The sequence below is a fragment of the Podarcis pityusensis genome, assembly GCF_964106645.2.
Source record: "Podarcis pityusensis genome assembly, chromosome: 6".
Taxonomy (NCBI): Eukaryota; Metazoa; Chordata; class Lepidosauria; order Squamata; family Lacertidae; genus Podarcis; species Podarcis pityusensis.
The window spans coordinates 37,535,555-37,557,836 of record NC_138030.1 but is presented as its reverse complement, the minus strand read 5'-3'; the positions used below and the strand labels follow the sequence as shown (position 1 = coordinate 37,557,836).

General features: G+C 42.2%; 1 protein-coding gene across 5 annotated transcripts in view; it reads left to right on the top strand.

Moving 5' to 3' along the window:
* Positions 1-22,282, top strand: part of LOC308479336 (uncharacterized protein) — a 25,007-nt gene extending 2,725 nt beyond the window's left edge. For 2 of the 5 annotated variants that reach the window (XR_013987610.1, XM_081009953.1), the window contains 3 exons: positions 12,885-12,952; positions 18,698-18,819; positions 20,020-22,282. Coding sequence is in view for 2 of the 5 variants with exons in the window: in XM_081009953.1 (XP_080866079.1) it covers positions 12,885-12,952; positions 18,698-18,814 (185 nt within the window). In the remaining 3 variants the exon portion in view is untranslated. Of the gene's footprint in view, positions 1-115; positions 274-12,398; positions 12,452-12,884; positions 12,953-18,697; positions 18,820-20,019 lie in introns of all 5 variants that reach the window. The other 3 variants (XM_081009952.1, XR_013987612.1, XR_013987611.1) reach the window with 3 other exon arrangements.

Below are 22,282 nucleotides of genomic sequence, written 5' to 3'. Positions count from 1 at the left end.
CCCACCCATCCAAGTTAGCCCTCCTGGACATAAAGTGTATGAAAAACTCCCTATTCAGAGTGAGGCCTTATTTTAACAACAAATACCTCCTGGCTCTTATGTATTCTTGCCTCAGGTTTCTAGCTTTGTCCTCCAACCAGATTTCCTGGCTCAATTCCTGATTCTTCCTGGCTCCTGGCTCACCTCTGACAGGTAACATCTGCCTTCAGCTCATCTCTCACCAGTGGGACTTGGCAGCTGATTACTGGAGTTTCAACCTGTTGTCCCAACCTTGTGAGTGTCCTGCTAGTGGTTGGTTGGTCATTAATATCCTGCCCTTATTTTGATGAAAACAGTTATCATAATTCAACAGCAAACTGAAGGATGCCCTTTCCTTCTGATTGTTGACATTCTTCAGTGACTGCACCAGGAGATGCCAGATGGAAGGGTTCTGTTGGTCCCTCCCTCTGATGCTTCAACTGCAAGCAGTAGGGATGACATATGACCATCTGCCCTGGACTCCTTGCTCTGCAAATGGCACTTGATATTTTGCAGTGGCCATAGCTGGGACAGGATGATAAATGGAAGATGGCCCTGGTTTCCCCCCCGCTGCTTCCAGTTGATAGATGGGGCAGGTGTTGATGACATAGAGATGAAGTGAGTAAATATCCCCGGGGTACTTAGTGACCATCCTAAACTAGCTCATAGGATTCAATATGCCCTAATAGTATATGAAGCTTATGAGATGGAAGGGCAGGTTGTTAGGAAATATTTGAAAGTCCTGATGTTGAAGGAATATGCACGAGAGTTGTTCAATATGAACATGGAACTCTCTGAGCCTTTATAGGCGACCCTGGGTAATAACCACTAAAGGGTAACTAAACAAGAGGTGTGCGCGGGTGTTGTTCTTTCCCTTTTACAATTTCATGCTATAAAAAGGGAAGTTATAATTGTGCTCATCTGGCAGATGTATAAACTGAGATAGAATTCAAAAAATTATCTTGCAGAGAAGAAGTTTTAAGCCTGCTTGTGCTCTATTCATTTCCCCAGCACTTAAATATTTACTGCTACTGGACAATGCAAAATGTTTTCAAAAGTAAGGAAAATTTTGAGACTTGAAATATCAGTGTCAGTGCAGTGTGTGTGTGTGCGTGCGAGAGAGAAGGGGGGGAAGAGAGAGGACTTAGACTTAAATGTACTGGCAATTCAACAACAAAATCCTTTGCATTTCCCTGAAAAGCCTGACTATTATCATCATCGTTTTTATTTCATTACTCTGCCCCTTGTTACTTGTGATCAATTCAAATAACTTTAAGTCTTGAGAAATGAGTGTGAAACCAAAAGAGGGGATGAGCTGTCCTGTTTTCTCTTTTGGCAGTGCAAGATAAAAGATAACCAGCTGTCCTATCACTGGGGAGTTGTTACTAATTTATCATTGGATGTGGTTGAAATGCTTAGAAATATTTGGCTATGTTTTTAATCAGCTTGCATTTTAGACCTTTAAAGTACAAATATGGATTTCAAACATGTCAAGGGAACAAATTAACTCCGAAAAATGGCCATTCTTTCCAAGGTTGCACCTGCCATGAAATTGCTCCAAGTTTGCATTTCCCCCTCCGGTCTCCAGCGTGTCATTATGGCAGATTGATCTCTGTCCTCTCCCTAGCAGTTCCCCATTAGATGGTTTTTATATGGAAATTAATAGAAGGCTGAAAACATTGCTTTTTCAGCTGCAATAGCAGAAGTCACTTTTGATTAAGCATTTCAAATCCAGCAGGCTGGAGTGATCTCTTAGCTTTATTTTGCTATTGTATTATCACTAGTGTCAAGTTTTGTTTCTGGAGCCATTTCTTTGGCATGGCTGCTCTATCTGTCCCTAATGGGAATTTCACTCATACCTGCCTGTGTTTATTTTTCTATAGGACTTGCTCTCATTTCGACAGAGGCCAGCCACCTGGTTTTCTGTAGAAAAATCAAGAGAAAACTGATGTATTCAGTGCTTCCTAATGGCGATTTTGACCTATGCTTTATTTTGTGAAGTGCTGCTGGTTATTCCATGTTTTCCTTAGTTTACATGAAGGTACAAAATTGAGGTTGCAAGTATAGGACTATAAAAAGGTGATTCTGTTAAAGGCATCGGGTCTCAGACCTAAACACCAGTACACACACACACACACAAACACTAACATACTGTATTGGCCTGAATATAAGCCTCACTTTTTTCACCAAATTCCGACCGTGAAAAGTTAAAGTGCGGCTTATATTCCTGACATTATGGTATGCAGCCAGAAATGTGGCAAAGCAGCGCCCGCTGCACACATAGTGCCCCCTCCTCTCCCCCAAGGCTGGGAAGGGAGAGAGCGAGGAAGGGGAAAGGCCGCTGGCAACACAGTGCGCCCCCCCCCCCCAGTATGCAGCCAGGAGCAGTGAGGAAGGGAGCGGCTTATATTTAGGTATTATCCTTTCCTCCCCCCCCCCCCAATTTTAAAGGTGCGGTTTATATTCAGGTGTGGCTTATATTGAATTAATGGTATTTCCTGCAGAATCTGGGAGAGTGCAATGGCATATATAAAGATAGGGCTGAGCACCCAACTGTCAACCTCTAAATCTCGGTTGTAGCAATGGCAGTATGTACCAGTACTATATATTACATATGCATGTGGTCTGGATCCTACACATGCATATGCAGATCTGCCCAATTGCATTTCCAGTCACAATCATCTTTGGATTCACGTGTGCCCATGGTCATCTAAAAATGCTCCCAAGTGAAGTAAAAGCACATGCTTATACATGTACATGGGATTGTTGCTGTTGTTATAATCTCAGTAGATTTCAGCCCCCAGCGTACTCCCAACGATTTCATAGGAGCACACTGCCTTTCAGAAGTCTTTGCCCTTGAGATGACAATCTGTGCCATTCCCACACTTCATAATACTTACCAGGTGTTTGTGTGTGTGTGGAGAATGTCTCATTCAGGCTTAGTGGTATAGGCAGCCTTCAACATTTCTCTCTCTGTGTAGTGTGTCCAAGACATCTGGAAATCATGAGATGAACAATGAAGCATTGGTGATTGCCTTTACAGTGAAACATATTTGAGCTCCCCATAGTTGTGCCTGTTGGAATATTCCGTTCCACCTTAAGAACAGACGTGTGGAATTGTTGTATGTCACATGTCTGTTTACACTCCAGCACAGTTTGCTGGGAACTTCCGTTTGTGTATAGCTTTTGCTTATGCTGTCTCACTTTGGACATGAAGGAGATCAGACATGTTTCCTTTTGTCCTGATGTGTGCCGAATAAACTGCTTGTCAATATGCTCACACGACTTCTCCTGCCACTTCTGTTGTGTAGTGTTTACTCTGCTGAGTAGCGTACCCCAGCTTCTGAAGCTCGGGTCACAGATGCTGCACCAAGGACTGGAGATCGCCCGGCACACCGGCCGGTTGGCTGGAGCCAGCTGGGGGCCTGCCAGTTGCCCCCGTTTCCTTGGCTGCATGCCAACAGTGCCCATGTTGTATCCGATTCCCCTATAGTTTGTATATTATACTGTAATTCTTCACACCCATTTGGAAGGGCAGTGGCTCAGTGGTAGGGCCTCAAGGACATCATAATATAAGAAGAGCCTCCTGGATCAGGGAAATTGAAGGTGGAGGCAGATAGCCTTCTCCTTCAACCATTTTTCTAATCATATTTTAAAGCCATCTAGGTTGGTAGCCATCACTGCACCCGAGGAAAGCAAGTTCCATAGTTTAACTATGCACCTTACATGCTAAACTCCCAGATTCAGTTCCCACTGAAATGGGGTAGAAATGTCCCTGGTCAAAAACCCAGGGGAGCCAATCAGTCTAGGACTGATCAATAGTTTGACTCAGTAAAAAGGAAATTGCTATGTACTTAGCATACCTGATTGTGCTTCATGATCCCAGGATCACCTTGGATTGAAGTTTCCCCCAAACATGCTGGGGGACATGTTTAGTTTTAGTCTTAGTTACTTCGTATTCTCTCTTTCTCTGTGCAGAGACAAACTGCACTCCACAAGTCAACTGCGCATGGTGCTCCCACTGCCAACAAAGGAGTGGAAATGCCCACCAGGAATTATATCTTGCCGCAGTAGGCAATAGTAGAGAACCATACATTTTCAAATTAAACAAGAAGATTATTTTAAAATATTGAGCTTTTAAATATAATAATGTATTCTAATACAAAGATAAATCACAACCATTCAGTTTCCCCATTAGCATTAATATTTGATGTCACATCGAATACTTATCCTCTCTCTCACTGCAATCATCTTGCTTCCTACCTGCCTAATTTCATTGAATTTCTGCATGTCAGCTGAAAAGCAGCAGAAGTACAAAGTAGCTTTTCTGCATGGAGTCCATATTAAAGAAGAGACTCAATATTAATCAAAGCTGTGATAGAACTGAGAGGGTAAGATAACTATAAAATGCATGGCCAGTCACAGGACTGAAGGATTATATTCTGGCTACTTTATCAATGAGCTAGTTTTTCTTAGAAATGATGAACAGGGCAGTTTGGAAAACAGGAGAAGTTTCTTTTAAGCTGATTCCACAGTTAATCAAGTTGTAATTGAGAATAATGAACTTTTTTACCATCTTGGCTGGAATGAGGAAGGTGCTGTGGCAAATGTAAATGGCATCATTTAAACTACTTTTTCTGGAGAAAGCAGGACAAAGTTTGGCCGAAGCTAGGATCCATGAAACAAGAATCCCACAGTGCCCCCAGACACCACAAGGAAGATGCAAGATACAATGGGTGACAGGGTTTATGGGCCACAGTTTGTTTTCACTGGCATTGTGCTTAACTGTTTAACTGCCAGCTTCACTGTCACTTACTGTAAATATACTTGCTTCCCCAAGTGATAGCTAGTAGATATCATCTTACACATTTTTATTAGGATGATCCCATCCCGTCTCCAAGCAGCAGATCAAGAACAGAACTTGTCATTGCTCTTCATCGCAACACACCAATTTTCACAATGGACCAAAGCTCTGAATAACTTGGAATTCACCTAGTTTGCCCTAAATCTAATTGGCTATGTAAATTGTAACATCACCCAAATCATCATGTGATACGTGATTGGCTGATTGAGAACCAGTGAGATGTAGTGGCTAGAATGTTGGACTGTCTCCCAAGATGCCAACATTCAGATCCTTATTCAGGAATGAAGCTCACTGAGTGCTCTTGTGCCCATCACGATTTCTCAGCTTAATCTAACACACAGGATTGTTAAGAAGATGAAATGGGGAGGGGGGGAATAGACATCACTTTGAGCTCCTTATAGGAAAGGGGGGATATAAATGGCAATGGCAATAATGATAATAAGCAGCTGGAAAAATCAATGGCACTGAATATAATCATAAAAGAAGATGGGGTCAAAAAAAAAATTCTGATCTCTCTCCACCTCTCTCCCTCTTTCTCTTTCTTTCATTCACACAACAACAGTACTATTTTGTGCCTGAAAATGGGATGTGTGGAATAGTTGGCACAACCTTAGTGAAAAGATTAGTGACATTTTAGTGACAGAATTGGATCAAGAAGGTGTGATATTCTAGTGCAGTGGTAGCCAACTTGGTCCCCTCCCAATGTGGTGGACTACAACACCTAACATCCATCATGATTCACCCCAGTGATCAAGGCTAATGGGCTCTTTGGTCTAAAACAGGCTTCCTCAACCTCGGCCCTCCAGATGTTTTGAGATTACAATTCCCAGCATCCCTGACCACTGGTCCTGCTAGCTAGGGATCATGGGAGTTGTAGGCCAAAACATCTGGAGGGCCAAGGTTGAGGAAGCCTGTCTAAAACATCTGGAGGCCACCACATTGGCTAACCCTGCTGTAGTGACACAAAGCAGTATGAAGACACACCATGCTGATATGTGATGTAGAGGGTATATTAAGCCAGAAACATTCGGTTTAGTTCAGTGCCAAGATGCTTGCCAGACAGAGCTGAATAATTTGACATGCATTCTGGAAAGTGTAGTAGCAACCACTGTTGAGAAGGCATGCCTGACTGATGTAGTCACACACACACACACACACACACACACACACACACAAATGATGTTAAGCCATTATTTGGAGAAGTCATAAAATTACTATTTGAATATCCATCCATCAACCAGGCAGCTGCAAAAGCCAACCTATACATCATGGAGAGGTTGCAATTATGGTGACTGGATGTGCAGATATCTGAATTTCATAATATCTCTATAGGGATTGGCTTGAGAGGGTGAAAGGGCAATTTAGGAATGGCTTTTTGAACATTTTGGCAAGACATTAGCCTGGCTAAATATCTGGTTGGTGTTTTTCTCTGCCTGACAAAGAGAGGAAAATGTCAACAGTGATGTTTAATGATTTGGGAAGGAACAATACAAGAAACAGACAGGAAAGGAACCTGGCAAATCTGGTCTGAAGGCAGTCAACTGCCACCTGCTATTATGCTGTAAATGAAAACAGGAAGACAATAATAACAAAGCACTGGATGGATGCAGAGAAAATAGAGCATAATTGTCAGGGGAGCACATGGCTGGGAAAATGAACAGACAATGAGAAGAGAAGAGATTCCCAGATTGTCACATAGCTCAAAAGCAGAAGCAAACAGCCTCATGATGGTCGCTGATTTTATTACTGTGGTCTTTTTCACAGATCCACAAAAGTAGCATTCTCCATGCATTGGTGTAGCTAAGAATATAATCCCAATACTCTGAAATATGTTGAATTCATTGCAGAATTGTCTGCAGGTGCGATCCTCCCTCCCTACCTCTAAGCAGAAATACTGTGAAAATAATATGGCAGTAATGATTTAAGGGAGAGGAAACATAAGATTATTTTTTTTAAAAAAACCACTTACAGCACAATCTGAGGCATGTTTTCTCAGGGGTACAGTAAATCCTACTGCTCAGTGGGACTTACTCCCAGCTATGTGCGTAATAGGGACACGGGTGGCGCTGTGGTCTAAATCACTGAACCTCTTGGGCCTGCCGATCAGAAGGTCGGCGGTTCAAATCCCCACAGCAGGGTGAGCTCCCGTTGCTCAGTCTGAGCTCCTGCCAACGTAGCAGTTCGAAAGCACGCCAAAAAGTGCATGTAGATAAATAGGTACCGCTCTGGCGGGAAGGTAAACAGTGTTTCTGTGCATTGCTCTGGTTTCGTTGTTCCATTACATCAGAAGCGGCTTAGTCTTGCTGGCCACATGACCTGGAAACACTGTCTGAGGACAAACGCCGGCTCCCTCAGCCTGTAAGCAAGATGAGCGCCGCAACCCCAGAGTCGTCTGCGACTGGACTTAACAGTCAGGAGTCCTTTACCTTTACCTTTTTATGTGTGTAATAGCCTTGCAACTTCAAGGGCTGAACTCTAAGTATGTGGTAATAGCAAAGCCTCTTTGAGACTGGTATGGACTACCATATCATTAAGATTTGTTGGAATCCTTAAGGAGAAATTCATCATAATGAACCAGAGAAAGACTGTTTCGGAGACCTAATGACAACAATAACTGAAGAGCTATTTTGAACTTTTTGAGTGGGAAAAAGGAGAATATTAGATGCCTGGGAGGGAAGATTGAGGAAAATACCATCTAGCAGAATAAGAATTTTCTGGACATTAATACAGCTAGAAGTTATTCTGGAGTGCACACTTTGCATATTTTGAACAACTGTTAAATACATAATTGGCAGACAGAAAGTTGGAAGACCCTCTTTTTTATTTTATTTCACCTCTCTTTTTATCTTGTGACTTTTAATTATTGCTAGTTTTCTGTTAATTCTATCTATATGTATGTTTTGTTTTTTTGAAGCCTACTATCTTTGATTAATACATGCAGATACCTGCAGGAAGGTGATGGATGGAAGACAAAGGTTCCTGGATGAGAAGCAGGATAGAAAGGATCCCTCAGGGTGGGAGGCTGGGGGAAGAGGGGGAAGCTCCCAAATGAGATGAAGGGGGTTCACTCGTCTGTGTGTGGAATAAGGGTTAAGATATAATTGTGATAAACAGCTTCATGTGTCTTCTCCTCTTTCTGGTCTCTTTCTTATCTCTCTTTAGATTACTTTGACATTTATTGCATTTTGTGTTGAAAACTTTCAATAAAAATGATTATTAAAAAAGAGACTGGTAAGATTTTTAGCAAAATGATTCAAAAGTGGGTGTACAATGCTGATTCGATGATCAGAAACCAAGTTAAGGTTGGACATATTTGGGGTTAAAAACTGATGAAATTAGCTTATTAAATAGAATCATAGAATTGTAGAGTTGGAAGGGATCCTGAGGGTCATCTAGTCCAACCCCCTGCAATGCAGGAATCCAACTAAAGCATCCATGACAGATGACCACCCCACTCTGCTTAAAAACCTCCAATGAAGGAGAGTCCACAACCTCCCGAGGGAGTCGGTTCCACTATCAAACAGCTCTTAATGTAAGAAAGTCCTTCCTGATGTTTAGTCGGAATCTCCTTTCTTGTAACTTTAATCCATTGGTTTGAATCCTACCCTCCGAAGCAGGAGAAAACATTTAAAAGGCTGTCATCTTCCATGTGACAGCCTTTTAAATGTCTGAAGATGGCTATCATATTTCCTCTCAGTCTTCTCTTTCCCAGGCTAAACATTACCCAGCTCCCTCAACCATTCCTCATAAAACATGGTTTCCAGACCATCTTGGTTGCCCGTCTCTGCACATGTTCCAGCTTGTCAATAGCCTTCTTAAATCATAGTACCCAGAATAGTAGTAGTAGTAGTAGTAGTAGTAGATGATTAATTAAATTTCCAGGACTCACGGCCAAGACATGGCTTCTCACTTCTCTTTTGGCTAATTCTTTAAACCACGTCTTTAAAGCGCATCTTGCAAATCCACTCTTCATTTGTACATATAAATGGTCCCAGACTAGCACCAAAGAAAGTGCTGTAGGTGAAAACATCTATTAACTAATAACCACATTATTCAGCATTCAATACTCAAATCAATGATATTATTTCATTCATATATATATATCTATATATGTAGTATTGATATGTTCCTGCATTTCCCAACCCCTTTAGTTCATTTGTCGGAACTAAATGGGCATAGAACTGCTATTCATTTAGAGCAGTTCAGTTAAAATTATTTTAAAATGATCTTATACTATAAACATATCTCATAAAATTAATGCTGCCTAGGCACTTTATGACCTTCATCTCTTCACAAGCCATTGATTAGCCAGATGCCAGGAATAGTATATTCTCTTTATTGCATTTTGGGTTTATTGTAGAGGCACCATTATCAATTCAGTTGCAAGCGCCTGGCTATGCCTGTTTCTTCTTCGCTGTTGTTCCTTACGTGTGTCTTGTTAATTCTGCAATTGATCCCCCTATAGATGTTTCATGGGGCCTCATAGTAATAACCTTAAAATATATGCTCATGTTCTCTGGGAATACATTTTTCTTTAGCTAATTTCATTAAGCAGTTTTCATGTTTCCTTTACTATGTACCAAGCAACATTAAACAACAGTACAGGAGCACGGGGATGGAAATTCTGTCTGCAAGAAAATCAATAGAAACACTCACATTGGCTTTTGAGAAAGTTGAATTACATCTGCGATATTTCCACAGCGGAAGGTTGTCTGTGGTATAGACTTGTCCCTTGTGCACTCATAACAGCACCACAATAGACAAAAAACCCCCACAAATGTTAACATTGGTAATGATGACCAAATTCTCTGTTAATTGGGTGGATTGGTTCCATAAGAGCATTTTGCTGCACAAATTGAAACCTTCCTAAATGGTCAGGCCTATGTAGCAGGAAAGACACAGAGCACATTCATTCAGACAAAGCAGGACTTAAAATATGAATTTCAGATAGGAAGGAATTTCAGATAGGAAGGAATCACATGGGTGGGTTGAGGTGTGGGCAGAGCAGCGATCAGGCCCTGTTGTATCCCAGATTGGTGGTCTGTTAGTGTCTGAGTTGGTTCTGACACACTCAGTATGGTGTGAATCTCTCTCTCTCTCTCATGCAAAAGAGACTTAATTTTCTGTCCCTTTCTTAGGGCACATGAGAATTTCTTTACAATTATAGTTTCCATGGGTGCAAAATTTAGCTTACCTTATAGCTGTGAAGTGGTTGTGTGTGGAGGGTACATTTTTTGCCTTTCCTTTAAACCAGGCATGTCCAAAATACGTTTCGGGGGCCTAATCCGGCCCACTGGTCAGTTTAATCTGGCCCCTGCAGCAGTCTATATCCTGGGGTAAAATCCTAAAAACAACTTCAATCTTTGAAAAAGCTCAACAACTTCAATCCTAACAAAAGGTCAACAACTTTGGTCGGCCCTCATGCATGTTCACTTCATCAAATCCGGCCCTCTTTGAAAAAAGTTTGGGCAGCCCTGCTTTAAACAGTTCTCCAGTGCTCTGCAGCCTCCTTGGCTGCATATGCATCCATATCTGAAAAAGCCCCATGGGAAGGAGGGTCAGGGTTACCTCCTGACCTCTTCCCCTGAGTTATGAATGAAACACAGGAAGCCAGGGAGGCTGGCTACCAAGCACCTGATATCAGTGCACTTGCTGATGTCTTTGTTTGTTTGTTTGTTTGTTTGTTAAAGGCAAGTTGTTTCTTTTAATGCTTTTTTAAAAAACAAAACAACTTTTCACATGGATTTCTTTAAAGTTAAAAAGACTTATTCATTAAAAAGAATGTAAACAGTTGTTAGGCACACAGTAGACAGCTTCCTCACTTTCCTGTACTTGCTGGAAATCCCAACTGAGGACATCATAGGACATCAGGAATCGAGGGCACCCAGGGAGGCTGCAGAATGAAGACAAATGGAGAGATGATTTGTAGAATGAAAGAGGGATGCTCACAAACACCCCATGGCCACCTTGAAAGCAAATTAAGTGCAAAAAAACCCACCCATGAGAATGTCACCAATTTTGTTACTGCCATTTGATGTTTTCTAAGTGCATTTCTTGCCATTCTCTTTCACAAAGGAGGGCAGTAATAGCTTAATCCAAGTCAATCCAATATTAACCTAGGAGAGCTCACTCATCACTAGTGTCATACATTTAAATAACTAAATAACACTATGGATTTTTGTGTGTGTGTGTGTTCTTTCCTTCTTTCTAACTAACAACGGTATTAGGAAATTAGTGTGGCCCAAGCTCTTTAGGCAAACATCATAACTGGGGAAGTATGCAATTTATCAGAACTTGTTGTACATTGATAAAAGTCGTAACAGGGGCACAAACTCCATTAAAATGTAAGAGAGCTAATTAAAAATATTTATTCAATGCAGCCAATGCTAGTGGAAATGAAGATTATCAGCTATTTCATACTGTGGGTTTATAAAACAAGTATTAAATTTGAGAAGATAGCCACATTCTATTTTAATTATGGCATTCTTTTGAGAACCAGTCAACTAGTTAGCCTGTTTCCCACCTTTGGTTTTGGACTGGAAAAATAGTGTTAATTGCAAATGACCTGTTGACTGAAGTGAATTATTTATGATGCAACAGCAATAAGATTGTCTGGCTGGGTAGAAATGATACACTCGGCACTGGGTTGTCTCTCTTCAAGGACTACACCTTGCCAACCTTTTTCCAACATAGTCTTTGCTGGTGGAAAGCAAGATTATCAGCCTTTTCTTGTTTCAGCCACCCTTTTGTTCACATGAGCAAGGTAATTAAGGAGAGGTCATGGGTTAGGCATTTTTATTTATAATCTGAATGAACATACCCTTCAATATTATTTGGCAAATCAGCACACGGCTGGTGGAAGGAAATGAAACCTACAGTCCAGTCAAGCACAACCCAGATATTGTTGCTCCAAAGACCAGCATAAAGGCAAGTGTAGCATGGTGGTAACCCCAAGCTACTGCTGCAGGAGTCCTCCATGGTTTCTGTCCTCCATTCCATTCTGCCCAAATCTATGACAAAATTAAGAACACCTAACAAAACTATATACTGGGGAAAGGTTATCTAGTCTGAGGCATTCATTTAACACATTTGAATATATGTTCTGCAAAGGAGAGCAAGTTGGGAATGTCAGGTTACATGACTGGTGTGAGTACCTGAAATTCAAAACCACATTTTTTTTTTTTTTTACTGATATACCAGTAGTCTTGTACCCAGCATTGCTTGGGAGTTCCAAGAAACTAAAATATGAGTGCACATTCTGATATCAATGCAGTCTTCAGTCTACCGTCTTGATTCAAAATGTCTAGTCCTTGACCTCAGGAACCATCATGCCAAATTTGGCTATGGCATCATAAGAGGTATATGCACAGAGAGCAAACTAACAACTTTCCAGAATATGTAGTAGTTTCAATCATTTGCTTATAATTTGCCTTTCAGAGCAAGTATTATAAAACTTGAATTGTTTAGCTGATACCTGAGGGGTAGAGGTGGTATATAAACATATTTGCTTTCCCAGTTCCTTGTGTATCTGCAACCAGAAAACAAGATACTTCCACAGTGGCAACTCAGGTACGGAAGCCAAACCCTATGTGGGACTAACATTGGGCTGATGAAGCAACAATTTCCTTTGAGATCTGCCATGGTCCAGAGACTGACAAACACCATAGCAAATGGATCATCTGAGAGGGACATAACTTTGTCCATCTATACTAATTGTCCTGCCCTAGCTTGACTCAAAGCTCCGGGGGAAGGCTGGGTTGAAGCACTGGCACTTATTGGAAGGGCAGGGTCATGTCCAATAGAGCCATGTCTATTTGGCCAATTGAGCCGTGTCCTTTCAGGACCCTGGACAGGTCACTGTGCAGGTTCTGGGTCACATTCACGCAAAGGATAGTTGTTGTGTCTGTAGCCTTCTGAAGGCAAGCTAATCTAGACCTGGGGTTAACCCTGTTCCTTCTGAGAAGGTGCCTGTTTCTTAAAAGGCCTGTGTTTGATTCTGCAGCTGCTGGCTCCTGTGGTGTGGAAGTGGTGACAACTGCAATGGTAGGATGCCCTCAGACTTGGCGTGAGGTAAGGCCCCACTCTCTAGAAGTAATTTAACTTTAAAATATTGAAATGCATCAATACCTACATCTCTGGATAAAGGTAAAGTTAAAGGGACCCCTGACCATTAGTTACAGTCGTGGATGACTCTGGGGTTGCAGCGCTCATCTCGCTTTATTGGCCAAGGGAGCTGATGTACAGCTTCCGGATCATGTGGCCAGCATGACTAAGCCACTTTTGGTGAACCAGAGCATGGCACGGAAACACCATTTACCTTCCTGCTGGAGTGGTACCTATTTATCTACTTGCACGTTGACATGCTTTCAAACTTTAGGTTGGCAGGAGCTGGGACTGAGCAACGGGAGCTCACCCTGTCGCGAGGATTCTAACCGCCGACCTTCTGATCGGCAAGCCCTAGGCTCTGTGGTTTAACCCACAGCGCCACCCGCTGGATAGGCTTGCCTAAACAAAAATGTTTCAAGCAGGCACCAAAAACAGTACAGTAAATGTGCCAACGAACAGGGAGTTTCAAAGTGTAGGTGCTGCCATACCAAAAGATCAAGTATAAAAACCTCTGCACATGCTTATTGGTTCCCTTTATTTTTATTGCAATGAATGATAGTCCTGACACTATTTTCCTAGAAAAAGAGGTACCAGAATTGACTACGAATGCCTCCCTTGCTCTCTTATAATAGTAATGGCACCCACCTGAGAGATGCCAGAACTGAGTTCCAGCCAGTTCCTGCTGAAGAAAAGCCCTGCTGACCCTGGAAAATAGTATCAAGAAACTTGGCTACTGCTACTTTCTCACTAGATATTCTCACCTGGCCAGAAGAATACCTGGTAAAAAATGAACTCAGCAGGAAGAATCACACAGCAGGAGAAAATTGTTTTAAAATCCAATTGTCACACACCACTAGCTGAGGTATTTTTTCCAGCTCTAGGATAATGTCATCCCTTTCTTCAAATGAGCTGAAACTAATTAATGACCTTGATTAAATTATCTTCTGCCTCAGAGCCACTGGAGTTTTTCTGAGATACAAAACACACATTCTAACTGACCCGGGTGAACAGGTAGACCTTTCTGGTCCCAATTGCTCCTCTCTACATCTCCCACACCCTAGAAATTCTATAACTGAAGCATTTGAAATGATTTATACGGCTTATGATGGTAATAGTGTTTATATAATGCTCTGGCAATGTTCAAAGTATTCCATATTCATTGTCTCATTACAACATTCCTGTATGGTAGATCACTATTTTCCCCCCAAATTCAAACAAGGAGCTTAGGCCAGGCTTCCTCAACCTTGACCCTCCAGATATTTTTGGCCTACAACTCCCATGATCCCTAGCTAGCAGGACCATTGGTCAGGGATGCTGGGAACTGTAGTCTCAAAACATCTGGAGGGCCGAGGTTGAGGAAGCCTGGCTTAGGCAGAGGGTATATTTGCTTACTTGAGATCATCTTATGAATTCAAGGCTGCAGTGGAATTTGCAAATCACATTTCACATTCTTAGCTACTGCATTATAATAGCCTTCAACAAACACAGCAAAATTGTTATGGTTATGTGGCGATGAAGTGATGTGGTGATTATGTATTAGCCCATCAGTTAGGATGGATAATTTATGGGCTAAAAGATGATCAAATGCCAACTTCCTTATACCCTAGATCAGGGTGAAGAACTGAATCCAGTCAGCAGGATTCAGAAATGATCCACCCTCCACAGGACACTCTTTTTTTACAGGTGGGCAAACCTGTTCACCAGTCAATCACCTGACATCATAAAAATATAAATAGAGCTTAAGGCTGAGTCATGACCATCAGCCAAGACTGGTTAATCGGTTGGTCCATCAGTAAGAGCTGGCTTCTACTTATCTCACAGTGGAACAAGATGCTTTAATAAATATGCTTAGAGGGAATCTACAACTAAAATGAGGAAGGAAGGATAAAGTTATACCATATATATATATATATATATATATATATCACATAATTTGTTCTGATAGTTGGTTTGAAAATTAGCTTTAGGGGCACCCTTCTTTGCTTCCTTAATGATGTGCAACATAATAGCCTCAACTGTAATAAAGACGAATTACTTTTTCATAAAATAATGAAACTCCAGTAAACATTCAAGGTTTATCGCTTAATTTATCCCCCAGCACTTCCAGTGAGGGATTTTTTTTTTAATTCTCCTTTTTTAATATTCCTAGTCATTAGATTTCAATAACTAACTCGGTAGCTACGTGCGTCTCATTTCCCTGGACAAGCAAAATAGGCTGTAACTTCTTCTCAGTTTGAGTACTAATGCTGTAATTTAGAACTTCTGTCAAGATGAAAGATCTTCCAGGGGATTTACCGAAGACCCACTTGAGCACAGGGCTGTATAATGAAGTTTTCATTATTAAATAAAGATATTTTAGGAATGTCATAACCCATAAATCCATTCTCCTAGAATATATCACTACATTAGTTTGTTTATTTCAAACTCTGAGACGCCTGCCCCCGCCCCTTAATATTTAGCTACTCCTTTGCACTCTCTGAAGTTGCCATGGAGATGATTTCAAGTGTCTCTTTTGGCAGCCCTGATGCTGAAATCTGATTGGATGGAAAACCCTAAATGCCTGTCAAGGAAGGCAGGGCAACCAGCTCCTTTGTTGGCAGACATTCTAAGGCCCTGCAATTTAATGTTACCTTAAGGAAATGCTAATGTGAATCATAGAGGTTGGAAAGCTGAAGAATTATGAAGAGAGGTTTCCCCCCCTCCCCTTCAAAGTGAATTTAGTGCTGCTGAATGGTACCAGATTGGGTGCCCTGGGGCTCAACTCTTCCATTAATTTACAAGGCACGTAGGCTGTCAGAAGCCACAAGAAAAATCCCCCATCTACCACCACGCACTGAAAGCTGCTACCTATGATGTGTTCCTGTGTTATGATTGTGTCCTTGGATAGCATGATACGGGAGCAGCTGCATACAGGCAGACTGGAGCAAACAAATGTTAAAACAGAGCCATTCTGGAACTGAATTTCCTAAATAATCAGTGACTTCATTATTATGGAGTTTGTACAGGGTTCTTTAGCAGCTGGGACCATAAGAAATTGTCTATAGCAGTCTATCCAGGTAGGTAGGCAGGAAGGAGGAAGAAATGAGACTGATCTGTTGCATTCCCAAAAAGAAGAAGAAAAGGCATTGACTGCTGAATTTGGGATACCTGGGTACATCAAGGGTATGTGTACATCAAAATCCCACAGGCACTCCAGATGGCAAAAGTGGACACGGACTTGCATTGCACTAAAATGCTAATTTAGAAATAATGACTATTAGAAATGCAATACGTAGTACGAAATCCGGTGACCAGCTGATCATCCTACCAGGATGAGACCCTACCTGCCCACAGACTGTCTCTCCAGAGTAGTGCATGCTCTAGTTTTCTCCCGCTTGGACTACTGCAATGTGCTCTATGTGGCGCTACCTTTGAAGGTTACCCAGAAACTACAATTAATCCCGAATGAGGCAGCTTGACCAGGACTGGGAGTGGCCATCAAGACCATATAACACTGGTCCTGAAAAACCTGCATTGGCTCCCAGTATAATTCAAAGTATTGGTGCTGCCCTTTAAAGCCGTAGATGGCCTCGGCCCAGTATACCTGAAGAAGCGTCTCCACCCCCACCATTCAGCCAGCTCTGAGGGCCTCCTGGCGGCTCCCTCGCTGCAAGTAGTGAGGTTACAGGGAACCAGGCAAAGTGCCTTCTTGGTAGCGGCACCATCAGATGTCAAGGAAATAAACAACTATCTGACTTTTAGGAGACATCTGAAGGCAACCCTGTTTGGAGAAGTTTTTATTGTTTGGTGTTTTATTGTGTTTTTAATATTCTGTTGGGAGCCGCCCAGAGTGACTGGGGAAACCTATTATTATTATTATTATTATTATTATTATTATTATTATTAGTTTGCCTGCTCAGTCTGCTATCCAGAGCGTTGATGGACATCCTCAAGAACCCTGCTCTCCCTTCTGATGGTTCTTTATTGTTCAACTGGACTTAAACAGGACTTCTCTTCAAATAGAAGGCTCATTCAAATAGAAGACCAACAGCCCTTCAAACAGAAGACGGTCCCCTGCTTATTAGGGCATGTGACCACCCTACCACTAGCCTTGCTTCCGATTTTTCATGTGCCACTGGCCCCACCCCCTCAATGAACATTCAGTGTGACGCTCAAGGGGGCAGCTGGATTGGCTCTGGCACCACTTCTGTCCTCATTGACTTAAAAATGTTTCTTAATTAATTTTAAAATGGGGACAGCGTTCAGTGGAATGCCTACAAGATGAAACAGGAACCCTGCAGTCCATTACAACTGGTGGTAGTGTTGATCACAATAAGCTAAGGCTGCTATCGTTCTTTGCATAATTCTAAACCCCATCCCAAAGACTGAAATCCATAATTTGCACAATGATCAGGTATAAATGACCCCCTGGACGATTACATCCAGTCAAAGGCAACTATGGGGTGTGGCACTCATCTAACTTTAGGCTGAGGGAGCCGGCATTTGTCCACAGACAGCCTTCCGAGTCATGTGGCCAGCATGACTAAACCAATTCTGGCTCAACGAGTGCCAGAGCGCATGGAAACAATGTTTACCTTTCTGCCACAGCAGCACCTAGGTATACTGGGTGCTAGACTGCACATGCCTATATGAGACTAAATCCCATGGAAGGCAATGGGGCTTGGTTGCATAAGTAGGCACAACTTTCATAGATGGAGTAGTAGATTGAAGCTATGACAACCTTAGGAAAAGCCTTTCTGTGTGTTGATTAATTGAGGAGAAGAGAAGGGCAATGTCAAAGAAATAATTCCAACTCTGGGGTGGGGACCTATTTCAGCCTAAGGGTTGCATTCCCTTGTGAGGAATTTTCTGGGGGCTGTATTCCAGTGGTAGGTAAGCCCAGAGCCAAAAGTGAGCATAGCACCTTTGTACAGCAGGCTACATTCTAGCCCTACAAAAGTCAAAGGGGTGTATGCACACATCTCCCCATCCATCATCCAGCCCAGCAGGAGGCATTATCACAGTGCAAGGATACAGTCTAGCTAGGCAAAAGCACTTGAGGAAGGTAATGTTTGATGTTTTACTATGTTTTTATATATGTTGTAAGCTGCCTAGAGTGGCAGGGAAACCCAGCCAGATGGGAGGGGTATAAATAATAAAATTATTCTTATTATTATGGAGCAGAGCCAGTGAGGTGTGTGGCTTGGGGACTATCAGATACAGAAATCTGGAGGGGCACATTCAGCCCCAAACCCTGAGAGTCCTCCTACCTGTTCTAGATCCTTCATTGTGTCCTGCCTTGCAACTGATTGCTACCGTGAGGGGCTCTGACAAGGGAGGAGAAATGGAGCCAGCAAGTGAGGGCTTCATATATCCCTTTGTCTTCTCCACTCTGCCTGCCAATGCACGTAATACATGCAACTTTCTGTTGAACTATCAAATCTCTGGACTGGGTATCATTATTTTTCCATACCTTATACATTATTTGAATAAATTGCTTGTAAGTGTTATTTCCTTTTCTGAGCATTCTGGGATAGGGCAGGTTAAAAAAGGTCAAATAAGTTAAATGCCAACTGAAATAAGGAAAAGTAGCAGGCTGGAGCCTGTGCTGGAGCTTATGCAACCACTCCTGGCTTCCACCCCCTCTCCAGCCAGGTTGCTCCAACACTACACTGTCCTTCTTCCTGTATCTTTCATTCATGTATCTGCCATTCTCCTAATTCTTTTCAGGACTATGAATGGGCTCTGATCTGGCAACAAGACTGGGTTCTAAACAAGTGGATCTCTTGCAGTGGCATCCTAGCCATTAAAGTAGGCAAAGGAGCTGAGGCTGTCTGCACATGGTAAGTTCAGTGAGTACTTGATTGCTTGTGACGTCAAAATTATATTCTACCACTATGCAAAGGTCCATACTGCATCCATACCCAGAAGGAGATATCAGACTGAGGAGGAGAATTCTGAAATGCATCGCTTTGGACGACCAGCAGGAGGGAAATATTTTTGAAAAGTCCCCTGTGCTGAAAATATATGTGTGCAGTAAACTGGCATAGAAGAAGGAGGGAGGGAGATGATCCCTAATAGATTGTCTACATTAGAATTGCTCACTGGAGCACCACAAAGTTTCATGCCTCAAATCTGGAGGACTACAGAGATAGTATTGGCAGTTGCCTCCTGTGCCATCCCACCCCTTCCAGTTAAGTCCGCCCTTTTATTTAGCAATTGTACTCCACCCACCAATTGCTCCAAGAGACCGCCTACATCTCAAACCCACACACTGGTTCTATGAAGAGATTGTTTGACAATCCTCCCCCCTGCCCCGTCCCCACACAAACAATCTGAAATGCCTCTCTTGTCCATATATATATGTCCATGGTTGGATTTATGCCTTGCTCTCCCAGCAGCAAAGGAAAAGCAACACAAACTACACAAATGGGAGTAACAGCAGAAGTATATTTGCAATGACAAGATAATGAGGCAATTGTGATCTACATGGTCTTTCTTGGGTCTGAACAGATGTGCTATTTACCTCTCAGAAGGTGTGGGCTTTTGAAAACAGAAAGCTTCTGTCATTTATTTGCTTTCACAAGAAGGACAAAAGTGAGTTTTCTACAATAGATATCTCAGTTCTGGAATTAAATTAGATGCAGTGAGGCTCAACATAGGATGGTGTTTAAAATGGCAGATCGAGTCTGGGTGGCGACAAATCCCCAGCTAGCCACTTTAAGTTTGCTGTGTGATCTTCGGAGTGCCATTATCTCTTGACCTAGCCTACCTTATCAGGTTGTTGTGAGGGCAAAGTGGGGACACCATATGCATTGCATTGAGCTCACTGGAGGAAAGTCAGAATATAAATATAACACAAAAAAATCTATGGATAATAGTGATATGCAAGCATCGTCTAATGCTTCTGTTATTGCAGTCATGCACAGCAGGAGGAGCTGGTGATCAATATCAGTTTCATGACCTGGATGCTACTAATGCTAAACTGACCGTGGAGGACTGGGAGAATGGATAAAATGCAAGAACTATGTGTACATTTGTTCCATTTGCAGGCAGAAGGAAGGACGTTCCCTTGAAAGATTACAGAGATTTTCGTGGAATAGAAATACATGGCAAGTGGGAGGGAGAGGGAGAGAGAGAAGTAGAAGGAGAGGGATGTGCAGCTGACATCTGTGAAGTCATCCATTGCCTCCCCCAAAACATCTGGGAAAGAAAATTATGAATTGCGCTTCTAAAAAAAGAGACGAGGATGTTCGCTCATCATTAGTACTGTATATTTATTTTTAGAGTGGAAAACAAACTGCAAACACTATCAGCCCTTCCATTAATTGAAAATAAATTTTCCTCACCCAGCACTAAACAAATGGAAAAGTTTGGCAAGATAGTGTTAATGCTGCCTGTAATAGTTTGCTAAGATTCAACTAATTAAAAAAAATCTCATTTGAAGATAGTTAATGGATTCTGCATTTCTACAAAGCATTAGGAAGACAATATTTATCTGAACTTCGGGGGCTTGCACTGATTACTACTCAATTAGTTGTGATTCAATTCACTGAAGAAAAATGGTCATTTCATTAGCACAAAGAAATAACCATTGGCCAAAAAATATATTTCCTGCAATTGCTATGGCAACTGGGATAATACTGTGCTGAGCTTGGAATTTTAATTCTGCCTGGATTTGTAATTGTGACCATGTTGGATCATCCTTGAATGACTGCCTGATATTGGAAAATGACTGGGTGAGGGTGAACAAACTGAAAGTAAATCCAGAAAAGATGAAGCTGTTCATGATAGGTGGTCAACTGTTCCAAGGCGAATCTACAGAGATATAAATGGGACTTCCATTTGGGACTTCCATGCTTGTCCTTCAGAGTAGTGGGGCTTATCCTACTGCAGTGGTGACAGTAGAACAGCTGGCTGGCAGTTGCCACCCCCACCTCCATTCCTGAGTGTCATCTGGAAAGATTGTGGAGCGATAACCACAGTTTCCTCATCCCACTAAAAAGTAGCAGATGCTGGAGGAGGTTACGTTTTGTTGCGTCTTACATTTCTTCCTACTATTGTGCAGAACATGGAATTGCTATGTCTGGGGTATGGTAGATAAATAATATGGTGGCTACCAGGTGGAAAGAGCTGAGGATCTCTACACCCTCCCTCACAGGCAGCAGCAAAGGTAAGGCAAAACAAAACAAAAAACCACCCCTCATGAATGGGAGTGTAAAGAGCTGCCAGGGCTTTCCTAGCCTGCTGTGAAGTCTAATCCACCTGCCCTTTTATGATCTACCAGGAGCCAGGGCTGGGAAGCAGGCTGGTAGGAAGTCTCACCTACAAGGCCTTGTTAGTCCAGTGGACAGGGCAGAGACCAGCTGCAACCATGGGACCATAATGAAATGAATGAATCAACCAACAAATGAATGAAAATGAAAATGAATGAGAACACAAGTGAGCAAAAGGGAGGGAGGGGGAGAAAGAAGAAGAGGAGGACTGCAGAAACCCCTTCCCCAGAAGCTGCCTGGGGGGAAGCCCTACATCTATGCTAAGGGTCAATCCTGCTTGACACAGCTTTATAAGCCAGGACTTTAGTCGTCCAGACTAACTGCTAAGTGCCCTTGTGCCTTTAACAACTAGAGGTGAATCCTAAGTCTTAAAGTAAGTTCTTTTCAGCTACTTCAGCCCCCCCCCCCCTTTTCTGTATGCCCCACATCACTTCAGTGGCAGCCTCCATAGGCCCAAGGCAGTTCAAATATTATGCCAGGTGAAGGAGGGGCTAGAGAAGGTTAATATGGGTCCATTGCTTGATATTTTCTCCAGGTAGCCCTGGTTTGGCTCTGGGAACATTTAATTCTCTCATTACTGAATTTCAGGGATGTTTGTGGACTTTATTTACCCATATTCTATCTGGAGAAGATCCCAAAGTCTTGGTGTGGAGCAACATTGGGAATAGAGATATGTGTACATTCTGTCATAAATTTTCGTTGCGATTGAACTTAACACAATGAATGCAATAGAACATGGGGCTTTTTATGTCTCCCCTGCACACACACACATACACCCAATACCCTACCGGCGGCAACAAAACAAGTATGCCTGTAATGATGAAATAACAAAGCAGTTGTTATTTGCATGAATGAATAATGGAATTCATGCGCTCTTTTAAAAAGAAAGGAAATAGAATTCTAGAGAGGACATTGCTCAGGAATCTGTTTTCTCCATTCTGCCTCCCTGAATTCTAGGTCTCACCCTTCTTAGAAAGAAGATTAATTGTGGCAAAACTTTTGTATCTGGAGAAGGGCACAGGATGAATGGCTGCAGAAG